Genomic DNA, 26,208 nt, shown 5'->3' with positions numbered 1-26,208 from the left:
AGGAGTAGGAAAGGCCCATAGATAACTCCTGCAAATCCAAACCCTGTATGGTTGCGTTTTAAAAGTGCTTGTATGAATTCTTCTGGAATTGAAGCAGAATGTGCAAAAGCTTCAAGTAACGTTTTTGCATAAAAGTCCCGAAATCAGAGTAAAACTCAGAACCGAGAGGCTGAGCTGAATTTTGGTCCTCGAATCGCACTGTCCAAACGTAAAAGCAGTGACCAGTAGAGGAGAAGTCGTTAAGAAAATGAGTAGATGGAGTAGAGCAAAGTGTGGTCGGTGCTGGGCTTGGGGTGCTTGGGTTTGGCTTCGGTGGGGTTTCTGCTTTCCTGAAGTGCTTGTGTGCTGGTCGAGCATTAACGTTGTTCTCTGTGAGCTGCTGCAAATGAACACTGATTTTCTGTCGCCTGCATTCTAGTTCCACGGTTGCTCAACCATCCGAGATGCCGCCATCTCCCCTGGTTTGGGAATAACGTGGAAGACAATGTACTACTGAAGATGTAATGTAGCTTTCCACTGGAGTCTGGGATTTGCAATTCTGGAGGTTAATCATGCTTGTACTGTAATTTTACTAATGAAGTTTTAAATTAACAACCACTACTTGTACAATATGAATAATATTTAGAAATGTACTAGACTTTTAATCTTGTAAAGTGGTTGTGCTTTTAGAAGAAAATATTTTACCCAGAGTTGCACGTGTTTTATGAATTCTAGTGCAGCTGTGATGGCTCAGCTCAGAACAAACAGAATTGAACCAAATTTGGGGAGGTTTCTTTCCTTTTTCTTCTTCTTCTTTTTTTTTATTGAAGTGAGATTGTACAAAAAGATAGACATACATTTTGATATTGAGCCATTCCTGAAGATTTGGGGTTTTCTAAAACTAAGGAACACAGAAACCTTGACTGCGACCAATCGTGAAGCCACGTCGGGCGGCGGCGGCCACGGTGTGTGGCCGTGTCACCTGACGGTCAAATCCTATAAATAGCTTCTCACTAGAGCTGTGGTGGTGACGTGTGCTGTTCTAAAATCAAATGTTGTGAGTAGAGAGAATGAGTTTGTGACTAGGAGAGACTAAACTTCTGTTTCCTTACCCAGTATAAATATATATATATATTTAATCTATTTTTATTAGAAGTTTTTCTGCTCTTTCTTACATAAAACCCCCCAGCATGCATCTTCTATGTGTGTAAATAATTCCATTTATGGGCTAATTTCAGAGATCCCTGACATCATTGCTGTATAGAGAGAAACTAGCTTGCACATTTTAGGTCTGTGAAATTTTGTGAGAACTTTTTTCCTGCACTGGACAGTTGAGAGAAGAGAGAGAGAGAGAAACCAAGAGACAAGGAAAAAACCAAGCACATAGGGAATTCTGTTATTGTGTTCGTGTCTTAGGCAGAGCTGTGGAAGTCTTGAAATGTCACCGTAGTAAATGACTTTTATTACTTTTTGGCTAACTGTTTTTCTGTTGGAACACTGAATTCTGTGCATATGTATATATGAACACAATTGAAGGCCTCTACCTCCTGGAGTGTACAACTTGGTTTGTTTACCTCCACATGATTTTTTTTTTTTTAAGTTCAGTGTGGAGACTTGAAACTTGAATGTCCCTTCCAACTTTTGTATTTAAACAAGACTAGAAAATCGAAGACTGTTTTTCACCTGTACAAAGAAATCCTAAAGGGTGGTCTTGAAATTTGAGCATTGGTCTGGAGAAAAACCGTGGTGTTTGTTATGGACAATTAACTGTTAAAGTTATTGTAAGTTATCTGTATTTAGCAGAGTATTTTCAACAAGAGTGATCTGAGCTGAAATGGGAGACTATTAGTAAGTTATGTTTGGAAGTTTTAACTTCAATGAAGTAATTATTTGCTGTGAAAGAGACAAACGTTGAATAACCGAACAAAGATGGTGCAATATCTTTGTTTTTTGTGAGGCTCCTGAGAATAAAACCAACGGAAGCATTTCAGGTCACTTGAGTGAGAAACGTGTTTAATTAAAAGAGCCCGAGAAGACACTGGTATGAAAGGTAAAATCTCAGAGGTTGGTCCGTTAATGTGGCACACTTGCTGGTCACTTTGTAAAATGTAGATTTGAAGTACAGTGGTGGAAACATTAAATGTGACATTTGAAAAAGAAGTGGTGTTATCTTTCTTTCCTGCCTGATCCCCCACCTTTATTTGACAATGAGTTGTCACAATCTTAAGCACTGTCCAAAAGAACACAAGTAAAGAGTCTTTGTAGCATCTTGTTTGGGGCTGTTTTGGTTTTTACATGCCTATACATACAGAGATGCCCGTCTGTACAGAAACGTGGCTTCTCAAGCGAGATGTTCATTTGTGGTACTGGTGAGGTCTGAAAAAGCAATTGACTGGCAGTGTACTGGGAGCTTGAAGGACATCCAGTCAAAGATGGGCTTTCCTTAGCTTGCAGAGTTGATGTCCCTTTTTCCAGCACAGAGGCTTCCATTGTTTCCTCGGTGCTGGTGCAAAGGTCCCAGCAGGCAGTGGCGTTGTGGGCCGTGCTGGAAAGGGCCCTGTTGTATCAGTGTGATCTGCTCATGCCTGAGTTTGTTTCATCTTTGTAGTTCAAGCCTCAGGACCTCTCAAGAAGCAGACTGCTGAGCCTCCTTAGCATGTGCTTTGTTGCTGCTGGGGACTCGTGTGTGTGCCTCTCCTTCAAACCTCTTCTTACAAGTCTCTGTACCATTATGGGCTAAGTTTCAGCACGTTAGACTCGGTGGTGACACCATTCCTTCATGGCTGCCTGTTGCTGAACTGGCTGCCATTAATTCACTGCCATCTTCACTCGTTCTGCTCAAAGGCTCCTCTGTCAGTGCAGAGCTGTGGGACCAACAGGCAGCGACCGCTCTGTGCACCGCTGTGGGGTCTGGAGCCAAGAGGTCATCGGGTTAATCTCCTTCAGGAACGTAACAAGAATGTCTTTTGGACATTTACCTTTCAGGGTGTCTTCCTGGGAGTGTGGGCAAGGCACGGTGCCGGATGAGTGACTGGAACAGGCACAGATGTGTAACTAAGCCCTTGTGTGCAGATATACCCATGAAGCCATTGCGGGTGACGTTTTCTGTAGCCTCAGCTGCATTTATTACACGTTTAACGTGACTGGACTCCGTTGGAAGTGGGACCTCCTCAGAGCTGCCTTGGGCAGAGGGAGCTGTGGTTCTGCAGTGAGCACACGTGTGTGTGCCTCGGGGTCTGATGTGGGGTCGGGGGAGCTGCTTTCTTTCCCAGTGAGGTTAAAACCTGGCTTGCCATTTTCAGTTGCATTGTAACCATTTAAGCTGTGTTGGTATCAGTATCCAATGAATCACAGATTGTAATCATAAGTTTTAAGCTTTCTAAATCTAGCTCCTGCATCTCCTTCTATTACTTGTGCCTTGGGAAGAGCACAGAAGTAGTGAGTGCAAAGAACACCTCCAGAATGGCTCACAGGCTGTCGGAGGAGCATCGGACAGGGGGAGCCTGGTCTGTGTACGGCGATGCGAAGGAGCTGACCATGGAAAAGTAAGTGGCTAAAATCCATTTCCCGGTGCGTGGTGGAGTGTCACCGACGGCTTCAAACCCATTCCTGGGTGGGAGTGACGAAGTGCTTTCCTCCTTCAGACGACTTGGTGCGGCTTTGGGACTTGGCTCCTCGGGCTGCTGGCCGTGTGGCTCCCGGCTGGGACTGATGGGTTCCTATTTACTGGGCGGCAATTTTCCTAATCACCGTGATTTTTGCACCCTTCATTTGTTTGGGTAACGGAGTATTGTGTGAGATCCTCAAACCGTCTGTGCTTTTTAACTTTTTAAAGCTCTTCTGTCGAGTTTGACTTGATGGAAGATCATTTGCTGTACTTCTGTAATCCTGCTCAGGTCTGGTTGTGGCATTGGTAACGGGGGAGACTGGCCTCCGGGCAGACTGACGCATGACCTGCGTGTACACCCCGCACAGCCTCTGTGCTCAATAAAGGATGGGATCAGCCCCACTGAGCTACCCGAGCGGGCCGTGAGTTGCTGTGCTGGCTGGTCGGAGCTCAGCGGGTCGGGGGCAGCCGTGAGGGATTTGTGTTTTCCCCAGCCTGACCCTAGACGCAAACGCCAGAGGAAAGCGGCAGCCAGCCCGGGCGGGCGCGAGTGGCACAACGGGGAGTTCATTGTGCTTGAGTGAAACCGCAGGAAAGCGGTGCCGGGGCTCAGGGCAGCGGGCGGAGGCTCCGCGCTCCCGGCGCTGGGGCGGCTGCGACGAGGCCTGAGCCCGCCCTTCGTCCTTCCCCCTCCCGCGGGGCCGGGCTGGGGCGGGGCCGGGGGTGGATACGGGCCGGGGGCCGGGCTGGGGGCGGGCGCGGGGCCGGGCTGGGGCTGGGGGCGGGCGCGGGGCGGATACAGGGCTCGGGGCTGAGCTGGGGGCGGGCTCGGGGCTGGGGCGGGCTGGGGCCGGGCCGGGGGCGGAGGCTGTGCCCACGCGGTCATGGCGGCGGCTCCGCGCTGGCGGGAGCGGCTCTTCGCCCTGTATTTCCTTTCGCACATCCCCATCACGCTGCTGATCGACCTGCAGCCGCTGCTGCCCGCGGGCCTCCAGCCGCCGGCCGTGAGTGGGGCGCGGGTCGGGCGGGGGTCGCGCCGGGGGTCGCACCGAAGCGCGTGTCCGCGGCGCTTTCCGCGGGGTGTAACGGGTCGTGTGGGCTCCTGCCGAGACGCGAGGGCCGGGGGGAGGTGCCGTGGATGTCCTGAAGCGGAACGGCGCTTTAGCGTGGCGCGGGGCCGGCGGCGCCTGGGGCCGGGTCGGGCCGCGGCCGGGAGCCCGGCGGGCGCTTCCCTCGGCGCGGGGCCGGGCCCGCTGCCGTCTGGCCGTGTGGGCAGCTCAAGGTGCCCGTGTAGGCAGCTCAAGGTGCCCGTGTGGGCAGCTCAAGGTGCTGCCGGGCCCCGGGTCCCCGCCTCGGCTCGAACACCCCCCAGAAACGTGCTGCTGAGGAGGGCTGCGCCGCCAGCCCCGTTCACCGGCAGCGCCGCTGCTTTGCTCGGTCCGGAGTAACGCTGCAGGAGACAATAAGCATAATAAAGTCAATTAAATGAGTTAGATGGCAGATGATCGGCTGTGTTCATCGCGGTGAGATCGGCCGTAGCCCCACACGGGCTCCACAATGAATGGTTTGGTGTCTGCCGGTAGGGTTGCCTGTAGAACGGCTCCCTTACACAGCTGGGGTTTAATTAATAGTTAACTAGCAAATCTCAATACGTATCTCCCTGTGCAAAGTCCACCCTAAAGCCATGCTGAAGGTTACAGCTCTGGCATGGAGGGTAATTTCAGCTCCCCAAGGTAAACGTCTCACACTGAGCTGCTGAAGCTGCAGGAGCCGGGATCCGTCACCCGGCGATGGGATCTGTCACCGGGCGATGGGATCCGTCACCCGGCGATGGGATCCATCACCTAGTGATGGGATCTGTCACCGGGCGATGGGCTCCGTCACCCGGCGATGGGCTCCGTCACCCGGCGATGGGCTCCGTCACCCGGCGATGGGATCCGTCACCCGGCGATGGGATCCGTCACCGGGCGATGGGATCCGTCACCGGGCGATGGGATCTGTCACCCGGCGATGGGATCCGTCACCTTGTGATGGGATCCGTCACCCGGCGATGGGATCTGTCACCCGGCGATGGGATCCGTCACCGGGCGATGGGATCTGTCACCCAGTGACAGGATCCACGTCACCCAGCCATGGGCTTCCTGAGGGAGGGAGGCCCCGGGTGTTGGCTCAGCCAGCTGGGCTGGGATCACATCTCCTGGGGAGACAGCACGTGCTCACCAGGATTCGCAACGTGGAGCTGCTGCAGCTGGCACCAGGAGAGTCGGAAAGAGGAAAATAACACTTAGTAGTGGCAAGGTGCAGATCTCTGGTGGTTTGGGGTTTTGTTGTGGTAGGAGCTGACATTGCAGGAATAGTTCTTGGAAAAGCAGCTGTACTGCAATCACCTGTCGTGCACATCTCATGTACTGAATGGAGCGTGTTCACTGCTACAGCTCAGCTGCTGTGGGAGAGGGCTGCATCTCCCCTCTGCAGGGACACGTCAGCTGGGGTCAGCCCTCGCCTCCTTGCGGGTGATGGGTGTATTAATCTGTGGGTTTGTTCTTTCTCAAGCTGACAGAGTTGTTGCAGTGGTATGCAGCCAGCTTCAGAGACCCCCTGATGCTCCAGCCCCCGGAGTGGTTCAAGACGTTTGTCTATTGCGAAGCCTTCCTGCAGCTGCCGTTCTTCCCCGTGGCATTCTACGCCTTCTTGAAAGGTTGGTGCAGATCGAGTGTGAGAACACGACCTGTGCAGCATTTCTGCCCAGCCTTTGCTTTTAATGAGGCCTGTCAGAAACAAAGCCATGAGTCCAGGCCCTGGTGCGCTGCAGCTGTGTCTCTAACCCACATCAGCCCCTGAGATCTGGCACGTTTCCGAGGTAGACAAAGTTCTGGGTCGAGCCTGTGTGCTCATTTAGTTACTTTAAAACTTTCACAATCCCACCATCACTGAATTTCCTTAAAGACAGATCATTTTCCTGGGTTGTTACTTGTACTCAGGGGGTTTTTTTGCTACCTGAGTAATGGCTTATCCTGCCGGAGGTGTGGTGCTCAGCGTTCTGGTAATTCAAATGCTGATGAATTCTGCTTGCTTCCAAGCACTTAAAATAGTTCCCTTTTTGCTTCTGTGCAGGTGGCTGCAAATGGATAAGGACTCCTGCGATTATCTACTCCACACACGTGGCTACCACTCTGCTGCCCATCCTCGCACACATCCTGTGCCACGACTTCTCCAAGGCTGAGCTCGGGGGTCCCCGGACGCAGCGCGAGCGCCTGCTCCTGCTGTCGGTCTATCTGCCCTACTTGCTGATCCCACTGCTCCTGCTCTTCACCATGCTCTGCAACCCCCACTACAGCCACACTGAGAAAAGGAAAAGGAAGTAGTGCTGTCTCCCTGCTGCACACACGACACTCGCTGGCTTGGACTCAGACCCTGTGCTGACGTGTTCCTCTGGGATGAGCGTCAGAGCAGCCGCCTCCCGCAGAGAACACACTGGAGGTCACCACTCTCCTTCCCTCAGGAGGGGCTCTGGCAGCCTGGGGGCTCCCAGCATCGCTCCCCTCCCACAGGGTTTGTGCCCTACATCAGCCACAGGACCAGGGGCTTTAACCATTCCAGGTGTCACGGTGTGGTGAGGGGGGGAAGTACGGCTGGTGCTTTCTAGTTCCTTTTTTCCAAGATGTGTGTTAGAAAACCACTGTCTTCCAAGAGCCTATTCTGCAAAGTCCAAACCTGCTCACACCCTTTGCAAAGCTGTGCTTCAGATGGGCATTCCCCATCTGCTGGTGCTTCCCAGCTCCCTCACCCCTTCCGTCAGACCTGCACCGTCCTTTGCTTCAGTTCAGTTGTCAACGTCTGGTCAGTGACAGGTGTGCCAAAACATGAACGTGTCAGTGCTTAAAGGGACCTTTGTCTGGCAGCAAGGCAGGGGTCCTGGAGGAGTTCCTGCTTCTTTGTGTGTCTGCAGTTGATCCCTTTTGTTAATCACAAAGTCCTGGGGGGTTTTCCTAACTCTATAGAAATAATGAATCCTCTCAATACAGATAACTGCTACTGCTGCCTGTGTGTTGTGTCTTTGCCCTGAAAGCTACTACAGGTAAGAAACCCAACAGGATTGTCCAGGGAGTTGTGAACTCTTGAGCTGCAAATAATGGAGCAGAGCAACTGAGTCTGGCACACCCAGAAAGTCTGAAAATGATTTATTTCCCAGTTTCTTTGAAAGAGCTGTGCAGTTCCAAAAGAGAGACACAGCACAGCGCCAGTAGGACCAACTCAACCAGTCTGAGTGTAGAACTACTGACTGTACAAAACTGCTATAAAATCAAGGGACAGAACAGTCGTTAGAGCTGTTGGAAAGCTCTCCTTATTGCCACTCGAATCGGGAGCTTCCACTCGCACACACCATCTCCTCACTCACTCACACCGGGGAAATTGCATATCTGTGAGACTCTGATGCTTCTGGAATGCTCAAAAGCTCCACGTTGGGGCTGGTGTGGAAGGCCTCTACTTCTGAAAAATGAACTGGTCGATGAACTCGTTCTGGTCCGCTTCGATCTTACACAGAGTCTCGTACTCTATGCGGTACCTGGAGGAACACACCAATGGTGGGAGCTGGGTGCAGCCCGGGGGGCTCAGCACCACATGGGCACATCACCTGTAACGCTGGGTGCAGCTCAGGGGGCTCAGCACCACATGGGCACATCACCTGTAACGCTGGGTGCAGCTCAGGGGGCTCAGCACCACATGGGCACATCACCTGTAACGCTGGGTGCAGCTCAGGGGGCTCAGCACCACATGGGCACATCACCTGTAACGCTGGGTGCAGCTCAGGGGGCTCAGCACCACATGGGCACATCACCTGTAACGCTGGGTGCAGCTCAGGGGGCTCAGCACCACATGGGCACATCACCTGTAACACTGGGTGCAGCCCAGGGTGCTCAGCACCACATGGGCACATCACCTGTAACACTGGGTGCAGCTCAGGGTGCTCAGCACCTCACGTCACCCGCAACACGGCAGCTGCCCGAGGCCACTGCAGCTCTCAGGTGCCGTTACGGGCCGGACACGTGGCACGGTGTCACAGGGGTTGCTCCCTTCAGCTGCATGACCTCACGTTGCCTCTGTGAGTCAGCAGAGATGAACCTTGCTGGGCAAATGGCAGGCAGGGCCCCAGGTCCCGCTGTGCCCGTGGCTCCGCGCTGTCCTGCGTGTGCTTTGTGCAGGGACTGCTGTGGCAGCAGGGGCCGAAGCAGGAGGCTGCTGCAGGGGCTCGGGCAGGACCTGCAGCCACACTCCCACAGCCACATTCACCTTCCAGCCTACACCCTACCCCAGAAGGACTGAACAGAAAACTTACCTTTCCAACTGCATTTTCTTCTCAGCTATCAGGGCCTGAAGCTGCTGTTCCTGAGCTTCTCTTTGCTTTGCTATAGACTTCAGCAAATTCCGGGCACCGATGGCCTGTCAAGACAGGGCTGTCAGGAAGGGGCTTGCGTGGGGATTCCTGATTACTTTGACCCCTTCCAGTACTAGCAGGTCGCTTTTTAAGTGTTTCAGCCACACTAACACACTCGTGATAGCAAGTGGCTGGTGGAACAGGCCCTGTCGAGGCTGAGCAGATGGGGGCATTTGGGGCATTCTTCAACTAGTGATGTTTGTAAGAGGCTGAAGGAGATTCTGATGGTAGTTACAGACTGATGTGTCTTTAGCCAGCCCTCTGCCCAGTGAGGACAGTCACTACCCCGGGAGGGCCGCTGGGTACTGACAGCAGAGGCTTGCTTATGCGGGAGAGGAAGGGGGGGAGAGGGCGGGTTTGTCACGCCCAGAGCCAGCACAGGACAAGCCAGGAGGGACACAGTACCTTCATCTTCTCACTTTCAGCAGCTTTTGCCAGTTGGTCAACAAGTTCGATTAAGCTACCCACTATTTTTTGAAATTCTACGATTTCTGCAAAGAAAGAAAAACAGGAATTGTGCCGGGACGGTGGGAGCAGCCGTGACACGGCCCGTGCTTCAGCCACACACAGCACCGGCCCCGGCCGTGACACGGCCCGTGCTTCAGCCACACACAGCAGCGGGCCCAGCCGTGACACGGCCCGTGCTTCAGCCACACACAGCAGCGGCCCCGGCCGTGACACGGCCCGTGCTTCAGCCACACACAGCAGCGGCCCTGGCCGTGACACGGCCCGTGCTTCAGCCACACACAGCACCGGGCCCAGCCGTGACACGGCCCGTGCTTCAGCCACACACAGCACCGGGCCCAGCCGTGACACGGCCCGTGCTTCAGCCACACACAGCACCGGGCCCAGCCGTGACACGGCCCGTGCTTCAGCCACACACAGCACCGGCCCCGGCCGTGACACGGCCCGTGCTTCAGCCACACGCGGCAGCGGGCCCGGCCGTGACACGGCCCGTGCTTCAGCCACACGCGGCAGCGGGCCCGGCTGCGAGGGCCTGGACCGGCGGCGTGTGAGATGCGCCGTGCCCTGGCTACGGAAGGGCGAGGAAAGGGAGGCGCAGCCGGGCCGCGCCCGCAGCGGCCGGGGCCTGGTCTGGAGGCCGCCCCGGCGCTGGGCCCGTCGCGCCCGCCGGCCGCGGCAGCACTCACTGTCCAGGAACGCGCCGCACTCCTCCCGCAGCTGCCCCGTCTGCTGCGCCGCCGCGGGCTCCAGCACACGCAGCTTGTTCAGCTCGTCGAAGTGCAGCCCCGCCGCGCCCAGCGCCGCCTGCGCCATCGCGGGGAGAGCGGCGAGAGCGGGGCGCGGCCGCCCCGGAGCCGCCCTGAGCGCCGCGGCCGCCCCGGCGCGACCCGCGGCCCCGATGCGCGCTGCCTGCCGGCCACCGTGGCGGTGCCGCGGGGCACGCTGGGAGCTGTAGGCGGCGGCGCGGGGCGCGCTGGGAGCTGTAGGCGGCGGCGCGAGGCACGCTGGGAGCTGTAGGCGGCGGCGCGGGGCACGCTGGGAGCCGTGGTCCCGGCGGCGGCGCGGGGCACGCTGGGAGCTGTAGGCGGCGGCGGGAAGCGCTTCCGGGCGGCCGGTTCCCAGCGGGCGTGGAGGAATGAGCTCAGGTGAGGGCCGCGGAGCTCTGGGGCGGCCGCGGGCGGGTGAGGGAGCGGCGGCCGCGCCGGGGCTGGGGCGGTGAGCACGGTGAGCACGGCTCGCTGGGCCGCGGGCGGGGGCGCAGGCTCGGTTTGCTCCGCCGGGGCCCTGCCGGGAGCGCGCCGCGGCCTGAGCGGGAGGGCGGCGGCCGCGGAGCCCGGCGCGGGGCAGGCGCAGCTTTCTCCCCGGCCGCGCTGCTCGGCCCCGGCCAGGCCTGGCTCGGCGCGGCCGCGGTCCCGCCTCTGTCCGGCCGCGGCCTGACGGTGCCTGGAGGCCGGGGGACCGTGGGGTATGAAGCCGTCCGGGCCCGAACGCGTGCCCGGTTGGCGAGTGGTGCCGCGCGGCGGGGTGGGTGCTGGGGTATCCCCCTGAGGAGTGCAGATGGTTCTTGTTTTAGCCAAGTTCAGCGTGGAGAAGAAAAGGCCGCGAGGGAACCTCATCAACAGTTACGTGTACCCAAAGGGTGGGTGTCGGGAGGATGGGGCCAGGCTTTGTTCTGCAGTGCCCAGTGCCGGGACAAGAGGTAATGGACACAAACTGGATCTCAAAAAGTTCCACATAAACACAAGGAGAAAGTCCTTTGGTGCTGAGGTGAGGGAGCCCTGGCCCACGGAGGGTGTGGAGGCTCCGTCTCCAGAAGTTTCCAACCCCACCTGGACACGTTCCTGTGCACCCCGAGCGAGGGGATCCTGCTTGAGCAGGGGCTGGGGCTGGAGCAGCTCTGCAGGGCCCTTCCAGCCCCCACCGTGCTGGGATTCTGTGTTCTCAGCAGGGGCCATTTCCTGGTGTGGTGGCCAAGCTGTTCTGTCCTTGTCAGTCCTGCCACTGCCTCCCACGTGGAGCACGAAGGAAGGGATATGGGAAGGGTTATAGGGAATAGTTAAAGGTTCCATTGCTGTATACGACAACAGCCTCTGGCTGCTCAGTTAGCAAACACGTTAGAGCAACAGTACTGAATCCTGCTTGCATTGGCTGTGTGGGGGTTTCTGCTCACCTTCTGCTTGGACAGAGAAGTAAGAAAATACCTGAATTGGCAGAACTGACTCAAAACTTGATTCTGAGGAAAACATTTAACCAGCTCAGTGTGGGAGCTGGAGAGCTCTGTGGGTGTTGGGGTTGGGGCCTGGCTGGCTGCAGACACACTGTGCTCCAGAGCAGCGAGGCAGGGGGCTGATGGCAGATGTGGGGACCTGATGTAACTGCAGTGTGATCAAAGCTCCTGACTGCAAGACAAGGTGTAGCTGCTTCTGGTCTTGATTTCCCTAGTGGTAATGGATTGTAGTAAACACCTCTGGCTAATTGGGATGAACTGTGTTACCATGCTTGGACAGTTTCTAATTGATTTTGCTATAATCCTCAGCTGCCTTGTTTGTGTAATTAACGTCTTACATAACACCACAACCATAATGCACAGCTTTTGGTTGCTGTTGGTTGCTGCTGCTTGCTTGCCAGTCGGGAGTTACTTTTCTGACCAGTTCCCATTGCAGCATGCAGTTGTCTTTGGCTTAGATTTGCTCATGGACTACTCAAGTGCTGTTTCCAGGACAAACTGGGGCTTGCCCAGATGTGGGCTGGAGCTTGCTGTTGTGTTTTATGGTGATGAGTCAAAAGCAGAGAATGGTGACAGCTAGTGGGAGTTCCAGTTAAAGCATTTACTGAGGGGTTTTGCCACTAAAGTTATTAGAATTGCTTTGTCTCCTGATATCTGTGAAACATTTGTCTTGCTTGTTATTCAATAACTGTTGTTGGTAGTGCGTGCTTAATTGAGTTAGGCATTGCAGAATAACATCCTATTTTATGTTGTCCTAAGTTCAGTACTTACTCAAATCTCTGGCAATTTTAAGATCCCATCTGTAGCTGCCAAGAAATTTGCTGTGCAGATGGTTGGTTGTGGTTTGTTTTCTTCCTCTGTGTTGAAAGCTGTGGTGGTGTGAGAAGGAAAAGGGATGTTGGAAGAATAACAATCTAATTAGGAGGTGGTTATATTTACTTGTAAAAGGTTATTCATGTGCCATAGGCACAGAGCAGAGAAGGGAGATGCTTGTCATCTGTTATCTGAGAAAGTTCAAAAAAACCCCAGCGCAAACAAAAGCAACAGCAAAATGTTGTTGAGAACAGCATTTGTTAGGTGGAGAGGTAAGAAACTTGTGCTTGTTCTTTCCCAGCTAAAGATCTTCTGATCTTCAGTTTCATTCTTTCGTGTCTTTGTTTCCATTCTGAGCTTACTGCCAGTGGAAAGATAAGCACAATGAGACCTGGGAGAGAAAGAAGCAGAGAATGTCTAGCTGGCTTTTTAATTGAGATAAATATTGCACAGACTGGACATACTTGGTGGGGGGGTGGAGTTGTTTTTTAATTAAAACTGCATTGCCTGCTCAGCATTCCAGCGTGGAGGAGGAAGAGTTTTGAATAGAAATAGTTGCTGGGAAATACAGTCCAGCATTTCAGTGTGGAGGCATTCAGAGACAGACGTAAACATCTCCAGTTAAACACCGAAACAGCAGCAGCCACCCCACACACAGACACCCACCCCCAGCTGCAGGGGGCAGAAAGCCCTTCTCTCCTCTTTCAGAAGCTGATAGGGAAATTCTAGCGAGTGTTTGAGCGAGGTCTCTGGTGTTGTGTGGGGTTTGTAGCGTTGGCTGAAGGCAAAACAGCAGGAAGTGCAGCAGAGTAGGGGGTGTCTCAGTAACAGGACGGCAGCTGCGTGGTGCTGGGCAGCCGCTCCATCGCTGGGTGAGCTGTCTGACAGACAGATGAGTCTTGTTTTGTCAGAGTGTGTGGAGATGTGTCCTCAGCACCCCACCAAGTGCCTCTCTCCTCCAGCATGGGCTCATGTTTGTGTTGTCACTGGGAGTTGCAGGCCTCCGTGTTGACGTGTGGTGTTTGTGTTTCAGGGCCTGTTATGAGCACTCCAGCCTCGCCACCCTCCGCTGGCACCCCGTGACTCCTCACCAGCCACGGCGGAGTCCGTCAGGCCCACGCTCTGCAGGGTTGTCATCTACCTACAGAAGGAGATGTCAGGGGACACGTGTCTAACCACCACCCTCTGCCCAGCCACAGGGCCCAAGCCCAAAACTTGCAGCTTCAAAGGGGGCAGCCTTGGCAACAAATACGTACGACTGAACGTTGGGGGCTCTCTGTACTACACAACGGTGCAAGTGCTGACCAGGCACGACACGATGCTCAAGGCCATGTTCAGTGGCAGGATGGAAGTGCTCACAGACAAGGAAGGTGAGGGGACATCTGCTGCTGCTGCCAGTTCTGTAAAACAACTGGGTTTGGGTGGAGGTTTTTTAATTATCTTAAGACTATGCTGAGTTAAGGTTGTAGGGAAAGATGTGTTCCACAACTGGCTTGGAGCCTTGGGCAGCCAACAGCCGTTGGCACTGACAGTCCTCTGTGCTGGATCAAATGTGTTCTTTTGTTACTAAAATTAATCAGCAGAAGGACTGGTTCTGTGTGCCACGATCACAGCTGGTGTGCAGATTGCTGGGGTTGTTATGAAGGCTGAACAGACAGTATGTGGGTGGTCATTTATGTGGTGTCATGTAGTGGCATCATCTCTAATGCACCTGTGGGGAGGGACATTTGGTTTCCATCTTTCAAACTCAGGAGCACCTTGCTTGCCATCCTGAACCCAGCTCAGTAGCATGTTCCATTTGTGGCTTATGGTGCTGTGACAGGATTTAGCTGCCAGGCAGGCAGTATGTCACCTCTTACAAACACTGACATTATAAAAATCCCTAACACATTACAGAGGGTAGAACAAGTAAGAAGACCAATATCAGCAACGGCTGTGAGTGCTTTTATTTTCTTCTTGAGTGGTCGAGGGCAAAGTGACACCTTAGAAATGAGGGTTGTGGTACTGTGAAGAGGCTGAGCAAGGCTGGCAAGTATTTGACCTCTTGCTGTTTCTGAACGCTCCCATGTGAAAGCTCTTCTGCATGCCCAGGTTCCATCAGCTTACACCTGATGCACAACAGTGTGTTTGCTTAAACTGAGACAGCTCCCTGTGGGTTTTGTGTATCACTTAAACCAAGTTCTCCTGGGTGGGCTGAGTCTTCTGGGTGTTCTGGGCAGCTAAATCCATAGAGTCCAGCAGTTTTGTGTGAGCCTGAATGCAGGACAGGTTCATGTTCTGACAGCTGCAGCTTGAGAGTCCAGCAGGGGTTTAGCTTACTTTGCCATTCTGTTTTCTGTACATAAGTCCCAAAATGGCACTTTTTTGTCTGCATTCCACATTACAGGAGAGGGTTTGGCCCTGTGTTGAGCCCTTGGCCTATGTGCATCCTACACTGCTATTGTTCACAGCGAGTCAGACATCCTGTTTCCTGCTGAATGTGACTTCAGGGATGTTTTACAATGGCAAGATCTATCTGCTGCTGTTTCCTATGTTGAATTCCCTCTCCACTTCCTCTTCATCTGTCTCTCTCCTGTTTTTTGCTCCCGTTTGAAGACGAGAACAGCTTTTGTCCCATAGTAGGTTTTCTGAGCTAGTCTGCCTTTCAGCATCTGCAGAACACTTTTCTGTCTCTTAACTCCAAACAACAGCAGAAGATATGGTTGGAAAACTACCAAGTCCTTCTTGTTAGACCACCAAACACCCCAAATCTACTATTGCAGATATTTGTGAATTCTCTTTTCTAGCCCCTCCTTGGCTTTCTTAGAGACAAGTTTCTCACTGCCCAGCGTTATGCAGTGGCAGCAGTTAGTGCAGTTATTCCATACAAATACAGCACACCCCCATTTTGCTGGGACTATGACAAGCCCCTAAATAAAAGAGGAGACCTACCTAACAGTAAGCTTTTTTTTTAGTGGTTTGAATGGCTTGAACAGTCAGTTAAATAAATGTAAACTGATGACTTTTTAAAGTAATTGTTACAGTTGATTCCTTTAATCAGAATCTACTCCAGAAAAGATGAAGCACAGATAACAATTTTGGTTTGGCAGCCCACTGACTGATCCATTGATACAGTGCAGCCTGGTTCCTGCAGCAGTTTGAATGTATTTTGATAGGAAGCCAAGTATTTTTAGCTTGAGGCTTTTCTTTTGGAGTGCTGGAAATAGTGAACATATTGGGGGTACCAGAGGAGTTCCACTGTCAGTGCCTGCTCTGTAGCCTACTTCCGTTTGCTCAGTGTCAGTAAAGACCTCTGAGGAATGAAATGGGAGAGGAGTATCATGTGCAGTTCCGGAAAACATGAGGCTTACTTAACCTCTCTGAGGAGCTTTTTCTTGCCCCTCAGTGTTGAGGTGATAGAAATGATGTGATGGTTGTTTTTCAGGCTGGATCCTTATAGACCGTTGTGGGAAACACTTTGGAACGATTTTAAACTATCTCCGAGATGACACAATTGCACTTCCAAAACACAGACAGGAGATCAAAGAGTTGATGGCAGAAGCCAAATATTATCTCATTCAGGGCTTAGTGGACATGTGCCAAGCAGCCCTGCAGGTAAGAAACAGAAGTAGCCTGTAAAGCTTTTTGTGGGTGTTTTACTTATAAAATTGACTGAAGACAACTCCGTGTGTTTTAAAAGACCTTACGGCGTTTGTCTGCATTTCCTCCAAGTTAACGGCACTTCTAGGTAGATATTATTTATAGAGAGAATGGGTTTGAATTTCTGAACTTGTGGTAACTTGGAAATAGAAGTTTGAGTCTCAATGGAGAAAAAGCCCCATATGGAAACTCTCTGCTTCAGGACCTGTGTCAGTTTACTACTACTGTTTGCAAATATGTAGGCCCATAGTAGCTGTAGTCACTTTACTAATGCCTATGGGTTCAGCTGCTCGAAATCAGCTTGTTCTGCCCCCTTTTCAATAAGGTTAGCCCAGGTGCAATATATAGAACTTATTATTAGTCTTAAGATTGTGAAATGAATGTTTCTTGCAGGACAAAACTTGGTGATTACTAAATACCTCACATGCTGGGTTCAGTGTGCCTCTGTACACTGAAAGCAATGCACAGCCACACTCACAATTTTCCTTCTGGTGTGAAATTTAAAAGCTCCGTTCTAAAAACAAAATGTTCTCAGGCTTTCCTGTTAGCCATTGAGCTTTCCTTCATTTGCTGCCTGAGGAATCTGGAGTCACAGAATGTGCCACATGCTCTTGAGTGTTGCTTTTGTATCAGGGGCTGAAGTGTGTTCTGGTGACTCTGTTCTTGCCAAGCATTCAGTTTGTAGTGACTGTGATATCATTATCTGCTGCAGGGCTTTGAGTTCACTAACACTGGTGCTAACTCTTAGTGTCCTTTTCTTCAAAAAAATGTCAGAATGATAAACCTGCTTAAACCAAATGTGGCTTGAGCTCAGAGTCCTTGCTGTAGCTGAGGTCATGCACCTGCATCCCAGTATTTCAATTACTGCTGCCTTCTGGGGGTAAGAAGTCTCTCAGCCGTAGCTCTGGGTTGCACATCGAGGTAATGCTGTGAGGTTACTATAGCAACACACGGTGGGGCTTTTTGTCCTTTGCATCACAGGATTTGGGAACATGGCTGGAGGGGCTGGAGAAGACAGCAGCAGATGTTGGCATCAGCATTTCTCTCTCTTGAGGTTATTTACTCTTTCTCTTCTTTCTTTAAAACAGGACAAGAAGGACTTGTATGAACCTGTCTGTAGCATCCCTATTATCACATCTCCAAAAGAGGAGGAGAGGCTGATAGAATCATCAATGAAAGTAATTGCTTTTCCACCACTATCCAGTGAGAAACTGAATTTATACCAAATGTATTCAAACACAGAACTTACCTTCTTTGCTGTTTTCTTTCTCTCCCAATAGCCTGTTGTTAAGCTGCTTTATAACAGAAGCAACAACAAATACTCCTACACCAGGTATGTGTCTTTTTCCCTGCTATAATGGGAAAGTTCCCTTGACGTGGGAGTGGAGGAAGATGTGGCATAACCTAACTAGTTGGGGTTTTTTTGTTGTTTGGTTAGTTTGGCTTGGGTTTTTCTTGATTAATACAATGCTCTTCTGTGGATTTGAGTGCAGTTATTTTTGATTGATGTGAGTCTAAAGGGGGGAGAAGACAGAAAACTTTCTCTGTTTAAGTCTAGTGTACAGCTCAGTGAGAAAGGCAAACAGAAACAAGGGATAAGAGCTAAGGATGATGAGGCTGTTGATATTGGCTGAAAGGGGTGTAACTCCAATGCCTCTAAAATAATAGAGTATTTGGTTCCAAAGGGAAGTATCTGTTCTCAGGAACAACCCACACAGGCTTTCTGAAGAAGAATTTACCAGCCTTCCTCCTGTACAAAGTAACTGTTTATTTAGTTTTATGTTCTTAACTACCATGATCCCTTTATTCTGGTGCTATCAGAATGGCTTTGGATTTTCCCAAACCAGTCATTGAAGCAATGTGAATAATCCTTTGTGCAGAATCCTCCTCTTTGGCCCTTTCTGTCCAAAATGCAATCTTGGAAACTTTTTTCTCCAGACAAACTGACTGTGTGTCTATCAGAGGGATGGATTCTAATCACGATATTTCAGGTAGCCTGGCAGTGTTACCTGTGGGAGTGCTGAGGAGCAGCCCCTTTGTCAGCAGACTGTGTTCAGTGCCTGCAGGTCCTGTAGGAGTCCTCCCTGTGTTACCCTGTAGCTTGAGGCAGTGGTGCAGGCTCTGAATGGCACATTAATCACCATGGGTTTGAGAATGTAAATGTGCTAGCATTGAGAGCAACAGCATCCTAGATACCAGAAGGTGCTGGTATCTCGACTAGCTGTGGGATTCTAATTATTCCTTGTGCATGAATCTGCATGCCTTGGTGGTATTTAAATGACACATCTTTATTTAACATTCCACACTGGCTGCTAGCAAGCAAAGATTTTTTTTTCCATCCATTCTTCCTAACCAACAGCATAAAAGGAGCTTTCTCAGTGATGCTCTTGGTGGGGTCTAACAAAGAAGACCTCTAAATTGTTTTCTCAGCTCTGCCACTTGGGAGACCCTGGGTCTTGTCACTGGCCAGATCCCAGGTTGCTTCTCAGGCTCTGTTCAGATCTCAATCAAAACAGCCTGATGTGCAACCAGAGAAAATCTACAGCTCACAGAAATCTTTGGATAAAGCAATCTGGGATTCAGCCCAGAACATCTAAATCCTGCTTTGGAAAACAATTAAGATCCTGCATTACACTGATTGTCAATGAAACTTAAGTTTCCTAAATAATGTATTCACCCTGGGAATGTGGGGCCGGTCTCAGCAGTGTTATGTGCAGAACACCTTGCTTTTCAGCTGGCCTTCTGACATGCATTGCCTCTTTGGGCTCTTGCTGGGAGAGGAAGCTCCAGAGAGCTGCAGTTACCATATGATTTAATCGTCTGGAGCGTCAGTCAAGAGATAGTTGATGTAATGATTTGGGAAATGGTGCTGTCGTTATTAATTATATAACAGCTTCTAAAGGCTAGTGTGTTTGCTCATGGGGATCAGAGCATCCTATTTGTATCTGAAATTGGCTCTTGCCCTCTCTTTTCTTGACAGCATACGGCAGTGAGTCACTGCTTACTTGTGTTCTGCCATTAGATCAATGCTTAAAACGGTGGTGGAGTAGGCATATGAATTCTGTAGAGATGGCCAGCTGAAGACCCACAAACCCTTTCTTCTGTTGCTGTGTTTCAGTAACTCAGATGACAACTTACTGAAGAACATAGAACTGTTTGACAAGCTGTCTCTCCGGTTCAACGGCAGAGTCCTTTTCATTAAGGATGTTATAGGGGATGAAATCTGCTGCTGGTCCTTCTACGGGCAGGGGCGGAAACTCGCTGAAGTCTGCTGTACCTCTATAGTCTATGCTACAGAGAAGAAGCAAACCAAGGTAATGGAGTTTTATGCACCTATCTCATAGTTGGAAGAGAATCAGGTTGCTGACATCTTGCAGAAAGATACAGATTTGTGTACCTGAAGCTAAATTGCTTCTGGCAAGCCATGTCATTGACTGGAAAAGCTTTGATACCAACTCTCCTGAGTAATGGCTGGAGCTGAGGGTCAGTGACATCTAAACTACCAGGGTGGCTCACTGCTTAAGGGGCTGCAGGAGGAGCCAGTGTCTGCACACTGACCGGAATCCAGGGAAGACTCAAGACAGTAGCAGGTTTGGAGAAGGAAAGGCAGAAAGGTAATTCTGAAAGCACATGCGGTTTAGCATTACTCTGTTAAACTTGATGGACTTTGTGTCCCTGAAGTATGTAAATGCCTTTATATTCTTCTCTAATTAAATGAAGCAAAGATCTTGATTCTACTCCTAATTATGCCTACCTAAGTTTGCTTTGTTGTGGTTACTTTGTACTGCGTTTCACTTGCACTGATGTAATCACTGTATGTAATTGGACTAAATGGTTATGTCTGGAAGTATAAATTTCTCCAGAGTGCTGGAATATAGATGCCAAAAAGAAGACAGAAACTGATCTGTCCCAACCTGCCTAAGTGACATGGATGGGATGAAATCAATGAAATGGAAACTTGAGCTCAAGCACTGTTTAGAAACGTGGTATTTTTGTTGTTGTCATACTGATATGTGCAAATCTGTAACATATCTGTTAAAAAACAAGAGTTCAACCGGAGTGCAGGCTCCCAGTAATCAACCCTCTTCATTTCCCCACATGGCAAGTGATCCTTCTCATGGTCTTCCCACCTCTGATTTTGCAAAAATTCCCTAGGTTTGCATTCCCACACAGTACATCCTAAAGAGATGAGGTACATGCATGAAAATACAACAGCATGACAAATGTACAGAGTTTCCCTGACCTCAGGAGTGAACTGGACTTGCAGTGGTGCAGGTGAGGTGACCAGGGTCAGGAGTGACCTTGACTTGCAGTGGTGCAGGTGAGGTGACCAGGGTCCAACGTTAGCACTTTGGAATACAGTGATTCTGCTTCTTTTCTGGAACAGTCTAAAAGAAGAGGATAGGTGAGCGATCAGGTGACTGGAGCAATCCCCTGCCAGGAATTAGGCTGCTTTCCTCATCTCTCCAATTCACTGCTGTTTTACTCTGTACAGTGTGTACCTTGTTATTGCTGGGGGTATGTGTTTCACCCTTGGGAGAGCAGGAAAAGGACATGTGCTGTTTTTTGCAGGTTGAATTCCCCGAGGCACGAATTTATGAAGAAACACTAAACGTGTTACTGTATGAAACACCCCGGGTTCCTGATAACTCTCTGCTGGAGGCCACGAGCAGGAGCCGGAGCCAGGCGTCTCACAGCGAGGACGATGAGGGGTTTGAGCTCCGGGACCGAGTGCGCCGCATCCACGTGAAGAGATACAGCACCTACGACGACCGGCAGCTCGGCCACTGACACTATGACAAAGGGTTTGGTGGCAAGGCTGTGTCAGTGTTCTGGAGGGTGATCAGGAAGTAGGGAGGGATCGGTTGCACTCTGTGGATTGCTCTTCGTCTGGCTTCTTGACTCCCTAGAGAAGCAAATGGGCATTTGTGCAACACTAAAGCTGAGGGCTTTGAGAACAAAGAAGTGAATTTGTACCATGTTTCTGTACAGACTGGCCCCTTCTCTCATGCCACCTGAGGAATGGAACTCTGAAGACATTCTGACAGTTTGTGGCTGCTTCTTCATATCTAGTGACTTGCCAGTGTTTTTACTTCCTTTTGCTGCATGACATGGTGTGGTTTGAAAATCCTTTTCTCAATACCTGCCCTTTTGGGGTTGTGTGGAAATGGAACTTCCAGATTTTAAATCAAGAGACTAAAGAGGGGTTGGAGAGAACTGGAATACTGCTACTCTTAGCAAACACTACACCTGATATCCCCCAGAAGCAATGGTTAGCTATCCAGTAGTCAGGTGCACTGCACTTGTGATTTCTTCCACCTCTTTCCCCCAGTAGACGTGCAAAACTTTGTGTTCCAAGACAGCTGTCTAAAACTCTCAAATTCTAAAGCAAGCTCTTCCAGAGAGGTAAGAGGCAAGCCATCAAAACCCTCCCCTGTGAGAAATGGGAAAACTCTGAAGAGGTAAATGCATATGTATTGATTTGTCCTGGGAGATGGAGAAATGGGGCATGGTGAGAGAAGAAACTTCCTCGAGTAAGAAAACTTCAGGAACAGATTGTGGCAGAGTTGCCATTGTTTAGGCTTGTGTAGTGTAATCCTGTTTATATAAACAACAGCACTCTAGGAAATTAGTTTTACATTTACATGTATTCATTTCCTCCTGTGGCCCAAAAGTGCTGTTTGATGTTGAGTTTCTGAAGCAGCAGGGGGAAAATTGCAGTGGCTGGGGAAGCAGAGGCTAAACCACATTTTATAAGGCTAGGTAGTGTTCAAACACCAAAGGGTGAATTCAGGCTTCATGTCCTGAATCCCTCTAGAGCATGAACAGTTGAAGTGGAAAGAAGAGCTTTAAAAGTGGTGTTCTAGCATGGAGGCTTTGGACACAGGAGAGAGGCAGCTGGGACTGGGTTTTAAACTGAGGGCATCAGTTTGAGTGCTTGGCTTGGTGCTGATTGTAAAAGACCTGTCAGAAAGTTGGAGTCAAGGCTGCTCTGCAAATTGGGTGTCTGGGAAACAGCTTTAAGGTTAGTATGGGCAGTTGCTGCTGTATTTTTAAGCGTTTGCTTGTAGGTTTCAGCTGTAGGCTGCAGATCAAAGGTTACCACTGTCAGGGGCAGTAATTACTGGATGGCTCTTCATTGGCAGCTGTGGATCTGTGAGGTGGTGGAGCTTGCTTCACAGCTGCCTTTATGTTCCCATGTTATCTGTAAACGTGGAAGCTTCAGACCTCATCATAGTCTGTCTTCAACTGCTTTGAGCAGTGCCAAATCTACCTGGAAGTTTTAGGGCAAATTGCTGCAAGAGCCTGGCAAGAAAATAATCCCAAATTAATACAGTGAAGTCATAAGCAAAATGAAGATGGTGAGTGGTTTGGTGGGAATAGAGGCAGGGAAGGGAAGAAAAGATACATTTCCAGTCAGGCCATTGGAAGTGAGTTTGTTGAGGCTGGGTAAGAAAACACTAATGGCTGCAAATGTTGTGGGTGCTACTGCCTAGCCAGAGCTCTGCGTGTGCAGGCGTTCACTTCATCCTCCACATTCAGGAAGTGCCGTTGCCACAGTGAAGCACCTGCCTTTTTGTGAAAGGCCACTTCAGAGCTTCTTTTGTTTGGTAACTGCTTTCTGTAAGTTGTTGTTTTCCAGCTGGTTTTTCTGTTGTGCCAGTGAAAATACAGCTGCTGGATTCGTTCTGACAAAGTCTTTTGTGGTTTTTGTCTCCAGTTCTGCTGGAGTGGGACATGGACTGTTTTTTACTGATTTTTTTTTCCCCACTGCTGCTGCCATTTAAATTACACTGTGGTGGGTGCTTTGAAGCTACCAGCAGCTCCTGTAGTCATAAGATCTTTGTGCACTACTAATTGCTTCAATTTATTCTCTTGTACCTTTTTTTCATCTTGTAACAAACAAGATTCCCGTTTCCAGTCCGTGTGTGGCACTTCTGCTCCTCAGCACATGATTTATGGTATTTTTTTCTTGTTTCTTGCATAGTGAATGTTGCCAGATGAGGTGAGTGATGCCTTGCAAAATCCTCCTTAAAGAAGTGACAAGCAGAAATATGTCATCCTTGCATTTCTTGTCTCTGGGGAGTATGAGTACGGGAAGGAGTATGTGAAAGAGAATGAGTGTCAGATCTGTGTGCAGTCCAGAGGCTTTCATTCCATGGTTGCATTCTGTACTCCCAGGATTGGCACTGTGAATTCTTATGCTATAAGAAGCAGAGAAAAGCTTCTGTTTTGCTCTAGTTGGGTTTTTTTTCCCTGTCTCCCAAAGCCGACAAATAGTATTAATTTCTGATTTGAATTCAGATTAGATTAATCTTGAAAACAAACTGTTGTGAGAACCATCTGGGTTGTGAGAATCTTTTCAAAGAGTGTAAAATAACTTCTTGGCATCTGTGAGACGTGGAATATCAGTAAGAACTGTAAGCAGTTAGGAATGATTTTAAATATGTACACATCTTTCTTTCAACTCCATTCATTTTCCCTTCTCTGCCTCCAATTCATACTGATCACAGAACATCTACTTTTAGATTAAGGTATGACTAGAACTGAAAGGGGGTTAATTCTTGGCCACTGTGGACAGAGTCTGTAAACTTTACTCAATGTAACAGTCTAGTTGCATAAACACTAAAGTTTTGTCAAAACAAAAGAGATTTCAAAACCACGCTCTTGGTGTTTCTCCTGGTAGGATTTTCAGGATATGGCCGAGAGATCCCAGGTGAATGCCAGTGCCTGGGTTAGACCAGAAGATCTGTGGACCCTCACAGGTTAGACTAGCAGATCTGTGGACCCTCACAGGTTAGACTAGCAGATCTGTGGACCCTCACAGGTTAGACCAGCAGATCTGTGGACCCTCACAGGTGGACAGTGGGGAGTGGGAGAATATCAGGGAATGCTCTGTGTTGGAGTGTTCCTGCAAGTGTGGTATGTGAAAATGACCGTAGTGATGGAGATGGCCTCCCTACACCAGGCTGCCAGGCTTGGGTTTCCAGTGAAATCAGGAATGCCTGGAGTTATTTAATGCCTGGAGTTTTTTTTTTCCCTTAGTGCTTACAAAATTAGATCATTTACATGGAGTCTCAGTAGGTCTGGATGTAGACATACACGCAGCCATCACTTAGTTCATGGGTCAAACACTTTTCTAATACAAGTAATAGAGCACTGTATTTTCTCCTAAGCATCCTGCTGATCTGGAGCTGCTCCCATAGAGGATGTTAACTGAATGTTCTTTCCACCAAAATCGTGGCATGTTGACTTATACAGTCTTGGTACTACCAGGTTATGGTAATTTCAAATATGTGGTTTGCTGTAATACATGCTCTGTATTCTCATCTTAGTAATCCTTTACTTAATTAGAGGCTACAAACTGTTTTGACAAGAACGTTCTAGACATTCTAGAACATACTCTTACAACCTGGTGTAGCAGAGGAAAAGCAGGGCTGAAAAGGATAACAGAGTTTGGAACTGCAGCATTCATTTATTTGTAGTAAGCTGTCCACTTGTAGAGAGAGCAAACAGCTGTGCTTCCGAGCACTCTGCTGGCTTTAAATATCCAAATTATGATCCCTATTAAGAAAATGTGCATTTCTATTTATATGCATTTGTCTGTGAGTTAAGAGACTTGTAATTGGCTCCCTGCACAGGCCATCGGCAGTGGATGTGCTCACTGATGTGCCCGTGGATTTATAGTAGGCTTTAGGAGGAAGAAATGCCTTTTTTGCCTCATTTGTAATGTATGAATTCTGACTCCATCAGCTGGAGTTCATTAGCTGCTGGAGCTCTTTTGGAAATATTACTGTCCTCATTATTCTAAAATGTAAGTGAACTTCTGTGCACTCAGATACTACATTAGACTAGGAGAATGAATGGAAACCATTGACTGCCATCTGTACACGTGTTTATGTGACAGGGCCTCGGTCAGTTTCTCACAGGGAAGGAGGCTGGGTGCCGAGTGAATGTCCTGTGTGAAACATTCCTCAGCAGCAGGGTTTGTTGGGCAATAATGTCAGAAGGGAGAGTTCTATGGGCAGCAGCCTCCAACTGCTTGATAATGCCAAGGCAAAACTAAGTGTTTAACCTTCACCTTGACATTTAGTTTTTGGAAGAGGAGGCGTTTATCCTATCGTTCCATTCTGATGACTTCTTGTCTCTTGCACTTGGTTAAAATACTAAATAACTGTCCAAGACTGGGGTAGCACTGGGGGGGCTGATACAGTGGTGGTACTGGAAAGCTGTGATCTGTGTGGAACAGGCAATCAATGCTTATTGTGGTTTTGAGGGGTTTTTCATGAAGTTTTTCAGTTTTCAGACACAATTCACTCTGAAGTACACGGTAACTGCAAGTGTCTGGCCCAGCAGTCCCCGTCTTACACAGTTGGATTATATCTTCTGACAATCATTGGCATTAAATCTTTACAGCCAGAATACACCCCATCCCCTCTGTTGGGAGAACGGAGGTTTTATTAAGAGATGAGTGGGCATGAGTCCTGTTGCCAGCTTTGCCACTAACTGGGTGACATACGGAAAGTCAGTTTTTCTTTGTGTCTAATTTTTCCTCGTATGGCATAAAATGCTGGTAAGAGCCTCCCCTACCTCAGAGGGATGTTGAAGCTTAATTTGTTTAATAAAAGTAAGGGACTTTGTGTTTCTGTAATGGGGGGAGGGGGGTTGAAGGTTAATTTGTTTAATAATAGTGAGGGAGTTTGAATTTGTGTAAGGTTTTATATCCAGAGGATAGCAAATACAATTGCTGAGCTTGTTGAAACTGACACTCTGTGATCAACTCGTTTCCTCACAGCATCAGCCGTTGTTTTACTGTTGTGACTAACTTTTAAAGGTCAGAGTTACAGATGAAATAGTTCAATGCAGTAACCATATTAGCTATCGATTACAGTGTTTTCTGTTTTATTGGTGCAGTAAATGGAAACGGAACACTAATTTTTAATAAAGCGCTATATTTTGTGTTCTGTGCTGTTTCTGAGGCCGGTTCGGGAGCGGGGGGGGCCGGGGCCGGGGCTGGGGCTGAGGGGCCGGGGCCGAGGG

The 26,208-nt window shown here is 49.6% G+C and overlaps 4 protein-coding genes across 6 annotated transcripts in view; 3 read left to right on the top strand and 1 right to left on the bottom strand.

Annotated features, from left to right (window-relative positions):
* Positions 1-1,445, top strand: part of NLK (nemo like kinase) — a 50,496-nt gene extending 49,051 nt beyond the window's left edge. For all 3 annotated transcript variants that reach the window (XM_062012403.1, XM_010202803.2, XM_062012404.1), the window contains one exon: positions 419-1,445. In XM_062012403.1, coding sequence (XP_061868387.1) covers positions 419-473 — 55 coding nt within the window. In that variant the 3' untranslated portion in view covers positions 474-1,445. The remainder of the gene's footprint in view (positions 1-418) is intronic.
* Positions 1,446-4,444: 2,999 nt separating this feature from the next.
* On the top strand, positions 4,445-7,626 carry TMEM97 (transmembrane protein 97). The gene is made up of 3 exons (XM_062012478.1): positions 4,445-4,590; positions 6,140-6,284; positions 6,701-7,626. The coding sequence occupies exons 1-3, from the start codon at positions 4,471-4,473 to the stop codon at positions 6,949-6,951; spliced, it is 516 nt and encodes a 171-aa protein (XP_061868462.1). The 5' UTR covers positions 4,445-4,470; the 3' UTR covers positions 6,952-7,626.
* Positions 7,627-7,750: 124 nt separating this feature from the next.
* Positions 7,751-10,372, bottom strand: IFT20 (intraflagellar transport 20). The gene is made up of 4 exons (XM_062012323.1): positions 10,175-10,372; positions 9,429-9,514; positions 8,925-9,028; positions 7,751-8,153 (listed from the first exon to the last, which is right to left on the bottom strand). Exons 1-4 carry the CDS (start codon positions 10,299-10,301, stop codon positions 8,072-8,074), a joined length of 399 nt encoding a protein of 132 aa, XP_061868307.1. The 5' UTR covers positions 10,302-10,372; the 3' UTR covers positions 7,751-8,071.
* A 186-nt stretch (positions 10,373-10,558) lies between these two features.
* TNFAIP1 (TNF alpha induced protein 1) lies at positions 10,559-26,127 on the top strand. The gene is made up of 7 exons (XM_062012453.1): positions 10,559-10,633; positions 13,562-13,898; positions 15,953-16,122; positions 17,256-17,345; positions 17,448-17,500; positions 19,286-19,481; positions 20,740-26,127. The coding sequence occupies exons 2-7, from the start codon at positions 13,682-13,684 to the stop codon at positions 20,956-20,958; spliced, it is 945 nt and encodes a 314-aa protein (XP_061868437.1). The 5' UTR covers positions 10,559-10,633; positions 13,562-13,681; the 3' UTR covers positions 20,959-26,127.
* Positions 26,128-26,208: the final 81 nt, after the last annotated feature.

The sequence above is a fragment of the Colius striatus genome, chromosome 20, assembly GCF_028858725.1.
Source record: "Colius striatus isolate bColStr4 chromosome 20, bColStr4.1.hap1, whole genome shotgun sequence".
Taxonomy (NCBI): domain Eukaryota; kingdom Metazoa; phylum Chordata; class Aves; order Coliiformes; family Coliidae; genus Colius; species Colius striatus.
The sequence above is the reverse complement of the archived record's forward strand: the minus strand, read 5'-3'. Positions and strand labels throughout refer to the sequence as shown.

Excerpts from the sequence above, each read along its gene's own strand:
- IFT20 (XM_062012323.1), bottom strand. The coding sequence starts at position 10,301 with ATGGCGCAGGCGGCGCTGGGCGCGGCGGGGCTGCACTTCGACGAGCTG. Across the intron at positions 9,515-10,174 it reads GTGCGGCGCGTTCCTGGACA|AAATCGTAGAATTTCAAAAA; the intron begins GTGAGTGCTGCC and ends CTTTCTTTGCAG. Across the intron at positions 8,154-8,924 it reads AAGAAAATGCAGTTGGAAAG|GTACCGCATAGAGTACGAGA; the intron begins GTAAGTTTTCTG and ends GTGTTCCTCCAG.
- TMEM97 (XM_062012478.1), top strand. The coding sequence starts at position 4,471 with ATGGCGGCGGCTCCGCGCTGGCGGGAGCGGCTCTTCGCCCTGTATTTC. Across the intron at positions 4,591-6,139 it reads CGGGCCTCCAGCCGCCGGCC|CTGACAGAGTTGTTGCAGTG; the intron begins GTGAGTGGGGCG and ends TTCTTTCTCAAG. Across the intron at positions 6,285-6,700 it reads ATTCTACGCCTTCTTGAAAG|GTGGCTGCAAATGGATAAGG; the intron begins GTTGGTGCAGAT and ends GCTTCTGTGCAG.
- TNFAIP1 (XM_062012453.1), top strand. The coding sequence starts at position 13,682 with ATGTCAGGGGACACGTGTCTAACCACCACCCTCTGCCCAGCCACAGGG. Across the intron at positions 13,899-15,952 it reads AGTGCTCACAGACAAGGAAG|GCTGGATCCTTATAGACCGT; the intron begins GTGAGGGGACAT and ends GTTGTTTTTCAG. Across the intron at positions 19,482-20,739 it reads CAGAGAAGAAGCAAACCAAG|GTTGAATTCCCCGAGGCACG; the intron begins GTAATGGAGTTT and ends TGTTTTTTGCAG.